This window comes from Rousettus aegyptiacus, unplaced genomic scaffold, assembly GCF_014176215.1.
Source record: "Rousettus aegyptiacus isolate mRouAeg1 unplaced genomic scaffold, mRouAeg1.p scaffold_m13_p_3, whole genome shotgun sequence".
NCBI classification, from domain to species: Eukaryota; Metazoa; Chordata; class Mammalia; order Chiroptera; family Pteropodidae; genus Rousettus; species Rousettus aegyptiacus.
In genome coordinates this window covers 105,349,252-105,361,188 of record NW_023416306.1, presented here as the reverse complement: position 1 = coordinate 105,361,188, position 11,937 = coordinate 105,349,252, and the positions used below count along the sequence as shown (strand labels likewise).

Sequence of the window (11,937 nt, the reverse complement as noted above, 5' to 3'; positions counted from 1 at the left end):
TCCACTAACTCTTTTTTTCCATTGGGCCTCCCTAACTGTCAATCAATCACTTTCCCAGTTTTTATTGGTTTAGTTTCAATCATTCCACTCAATTACATGCTTCTTTCCAAGAGTATCTTTACGTCATTAGCTCGCCTCCTAAATCTGACGAATTTAGCCAGTTCTTCTATTCCATTGGATGGATCCAGCCCCGCCTCTCGTACATCCTGTTCAGGGCGGAAGTTAGAGGTCCCGTATTTCTATTGGCTTAGATTTGCAAGAGACGGTTGTGTATCCAATCTATTAACCAGGAAGTAAGGCTCCGGAAGGGGCGGGCTTTGTGAAGATGGCGGCGCCGGTAAGTGTGTGTGGGTTCTTTCTCGGCTTGCCGTCGTGGACGTTTCCTTTCACCTCAGTGGCTCGAAGCAAATTATTGGCGCGAGGGAAGAGTGGTGATGATAGTAGCTTCAGGGGGGCGATCTTCTTGGCCCAGCGGGGTAAAAGCAGCAGTAGGGAGACGGGGCTAGAGTTACTGCTTCTTTTAAGTAACTTGAGGGACTGGCTGCTTGTTCACCGGCATGGGAAGGGCCGGAAGTCTGGGGTGTCCGAAGGGGATTGGGGGCTATTCCATCTCAGACGTCCGGTCTTCTCATAATTCTTAAGAAAGAGTGGCTTTTCCTTACTTTTCTTTTTATAGGAGGTGCTGGAGACAGACTTACCAAGTGCCGTGGCACTTTTGAAAAACCTCCAGGAGCAGGTGAGTAATGTCACCCCTTTGGGATAGATTAATCACGGATTGGTTTTAACTTTGTGTGCCTCACTTCCAGACTTGGTGACTTGGGGGTGTATATTTGAATGCTACCAAATACCACAAGAAGTAAATGATTTGGTGAAAAATTTTTTTAGGCTACAATTAAAAGTAATTGATTTCTGCGTCCAAAGGAACATAGAAACCTCAAAAAAGAAACCATCTCAATTAATTTCCTTTATTTTTATAGCTAAGGAAGTCGATGCTGGGGACGGTGATGTGATTTGCCCTTTGGGTGCCCAGCTAATATACATTCACGTAGTTGTACGCATTGCAAGTTAACGACTACTGATGGTTTTGGTCCCTGCCCCGGGTCACCACTGTCTCAGCCCTCATTGCCTCCCTCTGGTTTGGTAAGATGGTTTCTTTAGCTTTAAAAAGAGGTGAAAAGTTTTTTCTACCTTTTGAAGAAGTATTAGGAATCATTTCTCCTATACTTTCCCAGAACTAAAAAGAAGATAGTACTGTTTGTTGGATAGTGCTTCAGATAATTTTTAGGTGGCATTTTTTATATTTTATCCTTCACAATTTACAGAGATCACTTGATGTATTCTAGTCACCTGTTTTATTTGGACTAATTTCAGGTGATGGCTGTAACTGCACAAGTTCAAGCTCTGACAAAAAAGGTTCAAGCTAGAGCCTATCCTACAGAGAAGGTAAGACATATTTTAAGAGTAAGCATCCCCTGACTGGATGTTCTCAACAGTTCTTTCATTATAGATTAATCGAGTGTCTTGTATGTCCTAAGTGTTGGAGCTTTAAAGATGAATAAGTCCAGTTTCTGTGCAGAGGTCTTGTGGAGAAGATAGATCAAAACAGTAGGTATAAGCAGTAGCAGATAGGTTGCAGAGTCCTAATTAGTGCTGTGTAAGTCAAGGAGAGAGAAAAATAATTGCCAGAGGAGCAGTGAAGGTCAGGAAAGACTTCTTAGAAGAGGTAACAGGATTGCGAAGAATAAACAGGAGTCATAGGGACAGAAGGAAACAGCAGGTGCAAAAGCACAAAGGCCTGAAAGCATGGTGATATTCTGGAAAAGGGGGTAAGTCATTTAGTGTTGTTGAATGTACATTTTGTGTGAGCATATGTGTTAGGGGTAGGAAATAAGATTGGAACAGTAGTCACTCTGTGAAAAGTCTTGTCAACTGAGTAGTCTCTATTGCATTTCATCTAATCTATTAAGATCTGTAATTGGGGACATAACACTCATTTTGTAAACACTAAGAAAAAATGCTGCTTGTTAATCTATGACCTAATTTATAAGATACGACCATCTTTTTGATCAAAAGATGCACCCTGACTTCAGAGATGTCAGAATATAAAAACACTGCATCTTAAAATTGAAATACGGTAGTTTTCAAGTTAAGGTCTTACAGAACTTGGATCATTGAGTGTGGGGCAGTATAGTCAGAGGGCTCTGGATCCTTCATACTTATTTAAACTGGAAAACTCTGATGTTATCTGTTATATATATTGAGCTTTTCTCCTAAGATGTTGTTTAAACAAAACATTCCATAGGTCAACAAAAATTTAAAAATCGTTACATGAGGATAATAAGAATCATTGAAGGACTTTTAAGCGTGGGATTTACAGGAGGTTTGTGCTTTAGAAAGGTAGCTAACAGCATTTTTAATATATTCTCTTTTTGCCTTTTCTTTCTTGTCATTCAGTTTTGTTCTTGTTTATTTTTATATTCTCTAATTTCTTTTTACCTTTGCTTTTTCTTCCTTTGTGTTTCTCTCATGTTCTTATAACCCATTTTGCACTTCACAGTGCCCAAGCATGTCAGAAGAACCTACTTCTCAAATTCTTGGCTTTCTTTATTCTGAGTACCTTGCTTTGCTCCGTTTTAATGCCTTTTTGAGATGGGTTGCCAGCATGTATTTTAGATCACTATATTCGTTTATTCATCGAACAGATATTTATTAGCTTATTATTCATGACCAAAGACTTTTACTAGATGTTTTATGGGTTGCAAAGTGCTTCCATGTTGTCTTTTTTGAGACTTGTAATTACTCTTTGGCACAGGAAGGAAATATTATACAGATGAGCCTGATGTTATAAGGTTAAGTGATTTACCCAATATTTGACTACTAAATGCCTAATTCAAAATTTATACTCAGCTCGTCTGTCTTTAAATCTTTTTATTCTCCTCCTATAATACACTAATGCTGATCTTAATAGCTAAATGTGTTGGTTTAAAGATACCCAGGTCTGAGGTGTTGGAGTCAGACCGAGTTCGAATCCCCGCTCTACTATTACTCTGTAATCTTGGGCAGAGTATTTAACTTGTCTGATATGTCTTCTCAAGGCTGTGGACTTTTTCAGTTTCATTATGCAACAGTGACTTTTTTTTTTTTTTTTTTTTTTAAGAGTAACTATAGCAAGTCAGTGCCTACAGATGTTACTTTCTTTTGTTTAAAAAAAAAACATATTTGCTTGACTTTCTACCTGTAAATATAATAAACTTTTAATTTTAGGAAGTTTGGAAGATACGTAAAAACACAAGACAATTAAATACCAACATAATCGCTGTTTTGGTATATCCACTAGGGTACATTTTTGAGATTTATTATAAAGGTAATACAGGGGAGGTAGGATGGGATAAAAGAGGTCAAATATGAGGTGACAGAAATCTAACTATGGGCGGTGAATACACAACGCAATAGATATCTGCCTTACCGTTGAATTGTACACTTGACAGTGAACTTCGTTAACCGGCATCACTATTTAAAAAATAAAGGTACTACATATGTGCTCGATGGAAAAAGTTTCCTAGTACAAGCATTCCATTTCTTCCTTTTTCTCATCTCAATCTCCAGTCATTAATTGTGTGCTATTTTCCAGACATTTTCCTATATGTACAAAATGCGTACATCATACACCCCTCCCTTTTGTTGAAACCATATTATACACACTTTCTATGTAGTGTAGAAAGTATGTTGACATGGAATTAAGTTAGTATGACAGGAATTATGTCAGTATGTATAGATTATTTTTATCTATATCATGTAATTCTATTGAATGGAGATAAAAATAAGTGATTGTTTTGATTAAATTAGTTTAAAATTCAGCACCACATGGAGACATTTTTGACTGTCACAACTTGAAGGAGCATCAGCGGGTAGAGACCAAGGGTGATCCTGAACATCCTCTAGTGTCTGGACAGCACTCCACAACAAAGAATTATCTAACCCCAAATGTCAATAGCTCTGAGGTTGAGAAACCCTGCTATAGTCATTTTGGAGGATACTTGATTGATTTCCTTGCTCTTATTGTATTCTAATAATGCTCTGAGCTTTTCTCCTCTTACATTAGCATAGTTTTCTCTGTGACTGTTTTAGGTACAACCACTGTCTTGAGACTCATCCATGTACCCTTACATGAATTGATTGAGAAAAACTTGAACTTGGAAAAATTATCCTGTTTGTCCTAGGCTATCCTCCTGATTCTCTGGCTAAAACTGAATTCACATCTCTTACTGTTTTTGTTCAACTCAGGGTCTCAGCCTCTTAGAAGTGAAAGACCAGCTACTACTCATGTACCTTATGGATTTGAGCCATCTCATCCTGGACAAAGCCTCAGGAGGGTCTCTTCAGGGACATGCTGCAATTTTGAGACTGGTGGAGATTCGCACGGTATCAAGCATTTGACATCTTAGAGTTCTAGGTTTCCAAACCCTGAACTTCAGGACTGTCACATAGTAGCTTTTATTTAAGTGGATGTCCTCATGTTTAAGTGAGGAAACCAAATGAAAAAAATAATCTCTTTATTTGCTCTACTTTGTGCATATTTTAGTTTTTTTATCTGGCAACTTAATTTGAGGAATCTGGTGTGTGCTCAGTTTTGCAAAGGGAATATAAGCGTTTTTAATCATGTTACAGGTTTTGGAAAAACTTCGTCCCTTGGACCAAAAACTGAAGTATCAGATTGACAAATTGGTCAAGACTGCAGTGACAGGAAGCCTCAGTAAGTGGGAGAAGCTGTAAGGTTAGGTGGGAACTGTTGTAAAGTCCCAAATCTTGTAAAATCTCTTGGGTTTTTTTATGTTTCAGGTGAGAATGACCCACTCCGTTTTAAGCCTCATCCCAGCAATATGATGAGCAAGGTAAGGAGTGGTGTTATCCTGGTTTTCTTGAGAAATCTAATCCTGAATTAGCCTCATGGTGATTCTGGATCTCCTGGGATTCTCTTATTACAGTCTGTTCTAGCTTGTGCCTTAGAATGTTGAGTATGAGATTCTCCCATCTCCCTTTTGTTTATATTCTTACCTCTCCAAGGTACTGCAGCTTTGGTTTCTCTAATCACTTGTTCAACTAACACTTCCTGAGTTTGTGGACATTATATTATTTTTGTAGTTGAGCTCTGAGGAGGAGGAGGATGAAGCAGAGGAAGTCCAGTCTGGGGCTTCAGGGAAGAAATCTGCAAATGGAGCAGTTAAGAAATATGTTCCACCACGCTTGGTTCCAGTACATTATGGTATGAACTGTGGCTACTGTCTCCTCAGCATGAATTGTGTTTCTCAATTGTGTTTCTCTTCTTTTCTCTGTTCTGGGCTAACCCTTGCCAATTTTGATTACATAGATGAAACGGAGGCTGAGCGGGAGAAGAAGCGCCTAGAACGAGCCAAGAAGCGGGCATTGAGCAGCTCTGTCATTCGTGAACTTAAGGAGCAGTACTCAGATGCTCCAGAGGAAATCCGTGATGCTCGGCATCCTCATGTTACTCGCCAGAGTCAGGAAGATCAACACAGGTCTGAGCCTTGCAGTTAGATATTGTTTTCTATGCTGTAGAGATCTGTCCTTGTGTTTTGGATGAATATGATTAAGTCTGGTACCAAGAGAACCCACATTATATAGAAAACGGAGTGAAAAACTCAGAATGACACTTTCTAAGAATTAGGGGTTTGAAGTACAGAATAAGAACTAGGAAAAAAATGCCTTTTCCCCCCCAACTGTTTAGGATGAGCAAATGCTATATGAAGAAGAATATATGCAGTTCTACCTAGTAGGACTTTAACATTCTATATTTCACTATCATGGCTCTCACTTTTAGGCAGGTTTTTATAATGCAGTTGAGAATGCTAGATAAATTTAGGGAAGAGAAGTAGAAAAGTGATTGTAACTTGAATACAGACTCATCAACTTTGCCCATGTGGCAATCTGTACAGTTGATAGATTTGAGTGAAAGGGCCCATGTAGGGAATCCTGTTTATGGAGCTGAAATATAAGAATTTCCTGATATAATAGTTGAACTATGTCTGGGGATGGGCTGTGAGTTCATTTCTAAGGAGGAGGGAAATTCTAGCACAAGGAACATTTTCTTGAGGAAGCTCAGAATTGGTTATCCCATATGTCCTCATCCAGTATTCAGTAGTCACCTGCTCTGAAATTTCTTGAACTGTTTGAATAAGGGGTGAATAAATACTTGGGCCCAGGTTCTTGGCTGCAGCTTTATTTCCTAGGGACTGAGCATGCTGAAAACAGTGTCTTTGTTACTCTGGCAGGATTAACTATGAGGAGAGCATGATGGTGCGTTTAAGTGTCAGTAAGCGAGAGAAAGGACGTCGAAAACGAGCAAATGTCATGAGCTCACAGCTTCATTCCCTCACACACTTCAGTGACATCAGTGCTTTGACAGGAGGAACCCCTCATCTTGATGAGGTGAGGTATCATCTTGATACAGTGGTGGGGGGTGACTCTTATGCTTTCAGCCAGTTGTTTGTGGGGCCTGTAACCATGAGAAGCTTGGGGAGGGATATTAACACTTGAAAGTGCATGACCATTTTTTCACTTCCCCATCTGTTTCCAGGATCAGAATCCTATTAAGAAGCGGAAAAAGATACCTAAGAAAGGTCGGAAGAAAAAAGGTCAGTGAATGGCTAGCACTTAAGTGATCAAATGCAGGGTGGGGAGTATGAATTGGGATGCCAGCTCTCTGGATTTGCTATCCTAGATCTTACCAACCCCTACAGTGTCTTTTCCATACTGGCATTAATCTCTTTAGAAGTGGGCTTTTATTTTTCTTCTTTCCCAAGCTGGAAATCAGCATCACTCACAAAAGAGATTGCTAGATTTTTACTCTAAGGTCTGAAAGCTCCTGTTTGGCTCTTTAAATAGAACTATTAACATATCACTTGAAGGTTTCTTCCTACTTCTGGTCTTTTGTCCCTGAAGGATATAGAGTACTGCCAGGGGGACCTACCCCTATTGAGCCGTTCTCTCTAGATGTCTTTTTGTTCCGTCCTTTCAGCTTTTCCAACTTTCCTTTGCCTCATTCTTGGTTTCCCTTCCTTTCAGGTTTTCGGAGGCGGCGGTGATTATGGGTATACATATTTATATATGTTTTTTGTCATCTGGGGATACTTCTGATTTCACTGTATGTGGGTTTTTTCCTCCTTGGAATGCAGTGATTGTTTACTCTGAACATGGAAAGATCTTTATTAATAAAATTGATTTTATTTATCAATTGAAGCCCGTTTCACGCACATGTATTGTATGACTCAGTCGCTGGGTGTGGGGTATTTTTGGTGAGGGCGATAAAAGAGAAAGCTGAAACTTTTGGGAGAGTGGGAAAAGTTTGGTTTTATATAGTTTTCTTCGATAATAGAAACTAGAAATTGGTCATTTAACAAAAAAAAAAATCGAGAGATTACAGTAATATAATCGACTCTTCCAACTCACTGTTGTGCCAAGTTCCTATATAATCCAAACTATATGGATTTTAAGTTTCATTAATGTATATTACCAGCCACCAGGTGGCATTAGTGGTTCAAAAAACCTCCTTTGGGGCTTGACTAAAATCAAAAGCTAGATAGAAGAACCTTTCCTCATCAGCGAGAGTCACTCTTATCTCCACTTCTCTGAATGTTTTTTCTTTTGTTTCTAAAATAGAATTAATGTAGGCTGATCTTAGGTCAGTTATTGAGAGTCACAGTTTATCTGGAGAGAATAGTAGTGAATGAGAAGGCTAGAATGTGAAGAATCAGTATAGTCTTATGTTTTCCAGCCTTTTTGACTCTCCTTCAACTAAAGCCTCAGTTAACCAGTCATAAAGGCCAACCCTTTTACTAAGAACTTGCAAAAGAATGCCAGCAAACAGGCAGACAGAAAATTCCTAGCTTACAAGACCAAAAGAATGAAAATATCACAGAAATATCAGCCCAAGTCAGGAGACTAGTGAGAGTTACATATCTGAGATCTTGTATTTTGTTCAGAAAATGATCTCTGTTAGTGAGATCCCTCAGGCCTTATATGATACAGAAAGTGAAAAGGAGGAGGGGAGATAGTGGTTGAGTCTGTAGAATTAATTTATTGAAGTTGAAGGGCTTAGGGCATACCTGGGCATGTCATAGAGAGGGATATGATTTGGGTCATTACTTCACTAAAACCTTGTTGATTCTGATATCTATGAAATTGGATTTATACTGGTCTGCTCGATGAGGGGAAGGATCTGTTTCCAGTCAGCTGCAGCCTGGTAGAAAGTAGGAGACAGCCTAGTACTATTTTCTATAACTCTATAATTTTGGATTTAACATCTTTGGTCTTTTATTTTCCTCAGCTGAAAAGTAGGAGACAGCCTAGTACTATTTTCTATAACTCTATAATTTTGGATTTAACATCTTTGGTCTTTTATTTTCCTCAGCTGAAAAGTAAATGCTAGTTTAAATCTCTGAGATTCTCTCCAAACCAGAGAGCCTAGAGCTGTTTCTCATGGATCACACCAAATGCACGCACTTCTGGGGCCTCCAACTTTTAGTCTCTGGCAGGTTTGAGGGAACCCAACATGCCCAGGGCCCTCATACTTCTATTTCTTTGAGTGAATCTAAGCAAAAAGAGCCGTAAGAGGAGATTTAGAGATTCTTTTTCCTTCCTGGCTGAACTAACTGGATAATAGATTCAGTTAAAAAATGCTAAAGGATTTTTGTATTATGTACTGAGCTAAGTATTTTGTACTTAATCCTTATGAAGTATATGTTATCTCTATGTTGGTAGTGAAGAAACCAAGACACTGAGGTTATTTGCCCAAGGTTACATGGCTGGTAAGTTCAAGAACCAGTGCTCTGGGAACACAGAGGATGGAGGAGACTTCAAGAGTCCTGGGATTCATGAAAGTCTTCAGAGGGGTTTTTTTTTTTTTTTTTTCCTTAAAAAAAAAAAAAATAATATTGGTAGGTAGTATATAATGTCAAGCTTCTTACTCCCTACTGCCTCATTTCTATTTGAGGCTTTGCCTTCAAAGAAACCACAAATTCAAGACAATGTCTGGCCTCTTAGTGGTATAGCAGTCAAAATCCCTGCCTTTGCAGATCTTATATTTAATGTAGCTATCAATCTTAGAACATCTTGTCCCTGGCCTTCTAGATGACAGGCATTATTTGAAAGAGGTTTTCAACAATAATTTAAATAATTCGGAGAGTATTTGCAACAGAATCATCAAACAGTGTTCAGAGTACATCATTGTACAAAGTTTTACATGTATTCTTAATGTATAAAACAGGCATACTTGAGGTTACTTTCGTTAAAGTGGGGATGAGGGGTCCTGGAGCTCCATGTTCTCATGGCTTGCTGTCCCCAAGATTTCTGAAGAGCTCCAAGGAACCTTTTGAATTCCATAGAATGTAGTTTGAAAACCACTGTTATAGTAGTGGTGCAAGGGAACTAAGTAAGACTTAAGATTTGGGGTTTCTTTAAAGGCTCTCGTTTCCTTTTCTTCTTTCTGTTATTCCTACTCATAGATTCAGTTCTCTGATTTTTCAGACCACATAAATGTCAGATTTCCTCTACAGTGGTAACAGCAGATCATTTATTTCCAGTGCTCACTAAGTAATGTCTGTCATTAGTGCACATGAGCACCTGTCCAATTTTATCATGGGATAGTAAAGAGAGTCTTGGCTTTGTTTTGGACAAGGAATTTAGAATCTCTGCCTTAGTAATTCCTCTGAGGGGGTGAGGAAGAGGGTTTGACCAAGGTCTGTTTTTGCCTCTAAAGCTTTTCTTATGATTTTATGAAGGCTTAGGGAAATGTGTGTCAGGAGTTCACAGCAGTCTTTATGGACACCTTATTAGAAAACTATGCTTTGTTTGTAAGGAAAGGATGACCTGATTATGTCCATTTTCAGCACCACGGAGAGTTCAAGCTCATTCCTTGTTTCGTGTTGGTAGAAGGTACATAGCTGAACCAATCCATAGAGCCGGGTAGTATAAACCCGCTGCCCTTTTGCAGAGCTCAGTTTAATTTGTCCAATCTCCAGTTCTGATTGGTACAGATTAAGTGAGAGTCAGCAGCAGACCTGAGTGTCCCCATCTCCCTGGGATCTAGTAGGTGTGTAAACCTCAGTTTCATGTATAGACTTATCCAAGGATTTGGTCAGTTGACAGAGTCATATGAGTGAAATCTTGCCTTCTGCTCTATTGGTAACATTCTTCATATTGTGATGCACAAGGTTTTTTAACAGTCCTTGAGAAAAACTGTCTCCTACTCTTCTCTGCTCACAAACCCTTGAGAAGACTTAAAGTTGTTTTTTCATTCCTTGGGCTCAGCCTCTTTTCTGTCTCTGCAGGGAGAAAGGCATCATTGTGCTGGCTGTCTGCCCAGTCTTGCTTTTGTATTTCTTTGATCTCATTGTTCAGAGGGTCTCAGAGAAACCCCAAGAGCCATGCCTTTGCATGTTTAAGCTATTGATGCTTTTGAAATAGCAGAGCGTCGCTGTGTAAGAAGTGTATTAAAGGTCTATCTTGAACAAATTTGGGTCAATAGGTGGCAGTAGTCACCTAGTCCCAAGGCCCTGACACCCCTGAACACACGAGCACATTAGATGGCCATTATATTTAAGGCTGTGAGAAAGGAGGTCACATTGAAATAAAAATGGGGGGAAAGCAGTCCTCTTTTTGGAATCCAGGAAATGCTGAAATGTACTGGATTACTTCTGTGGGAGTGTTGAATGGGTCAGATTTCTGTCAGCTGTGAAGGTCACTGGTGGGAAAGAGCGGGGCCTCAGGATTGGGCGAGTACCGTGTGGTTACTAGGGCTTCTGAGAGCTAGAGTAAGACTGTTAAATGAGGACCAGTGCTGAAAGGATAGAGTCTAAGGCTGGGGGGAGTAGAGAGAGGGAGGTGGAGGAGGGAGGGGCAGAGCTGTGTGAAGGGACCATGGAAAGGGTGGGCTGTGATGGGGAGGACTGCAGTTAGAGGGGGAGGGGCAGGCTGCTGCATTACTGAGCCTATCTAATGGGGGAGGGGAGGGGGAGACACTGGTCTGTGCTGCAGCTGCATTGGCTCCCCTCCCCCACACTTCCCAAGGAGCCAGAGCAATGCTGGCAAATCTGTCTTCATGTATTTATTATTATTAAAAATGTGAAGGGTCCTTCCTCCCTGGAAGTACAACAAATTCCACTGATCACATTTCTCTCTTCCCTCCCTCTGCAGAGCTTTTGCATTCTCTCTTTCATTCTTTCCACCCTACCTCTCCCGCCCCTAGGTCTGTTTGACTGGTGGGGGGACCCTTCCCTTTCCTTCTCAGAGCTTGGTGGCTCCCTGGGGGTTTCTAATGATGGTTGGGAGTTGCAAGGCAATGCTGGGAGGAAGCAGCTGAGTGAGGGGCATCCATTGCCCCAGGGAGGGAGCTATACTCCAACATCCAGTGGGGAAAGGAAATCACTTGGAAATAAAGATGAAATCTTTTTCTTCAGCTAATGAAAGAAGAAGCAGGTGTACACATTCCTTTTCATACCTGGCATTCTTCCTCTTTTCATACCCTTTTTCTTTCTACTGCCTAACTTATGAGGGGGAAACCCCTTTGGAATGGAAAAAGCCATTCTCTGTCCTCCCTCCCTTACCTTGGTAAGTCCCTCTCTTCCCAGGAGAGCCATATAGAATTTTTTCTTCTAGCCTGCACGTTGTGTTACTGAGAGGTTTGTAGGGCAGAAGCCATAGCTTCTCCCGACCTGCACCCCAGACTCCCATGCCCAGGCGGGGGCCTCTTTTGTTACTGTCTGTAACCCTTCGCCATGCCCATAGGTGGTGCTGCTGTTGCTCTGCTTGCAGAGCCTTCTCCAGCACCGTTCTCCCCACCCCCTGGTGCCCTCCCCCTATCCCCAGCCCTCTTCTGCCTGATTGTTATTCCACCAGCGTCTCCTCTACTGTTCCCTTCCT

At 40.5% G+C, this 11,937-nt stretch overlaps 1 protein-coding gene across 2 annotated transcripts; it reads left to right on the top strand.

The window, feature by feature from the left end:
• The first annotated feature begins 285 nt into the window (after positions 1–285).
• NGDN (neuroguidin) lies at positions 286–7,257 on the top strand. Of its 2 annotated transcripts, none has more exons than XM_016120553.2 (11): positions 286–337; positions 677–736; positions 1,372–1,443; positions 4,285–4,422; positions 4,669–4,753; positions 4,840–4,892; positions 5,143–5,263; positions 5,369–5,537; positions 6,291–6,447; positions 6,596–6,653; positions 7,084–7,257. In XM_016120553.2, exons 1-11 carry the CDS (start codon positions 326–328, stop codon positions 7,101–7,103), a joined length of 945 nt encoding a protein of 314 aa, XP_015976039.1. In that variant the 5' UTR covers positions 286–325; the 3' UTR covers positions 7,104–7,257. The 2 variants fall into 2 exon arrangements, with proteins under 2 accessions (XP_015976039.1, XP_036095325.1); XM_036239432.1 differs by lacking the exon at positions 286–337 and adding an exon at positions 420–476.
• The last annotated feature ends 4,680 nt before the right edge of the window (positions 7,258–11,937 follow it).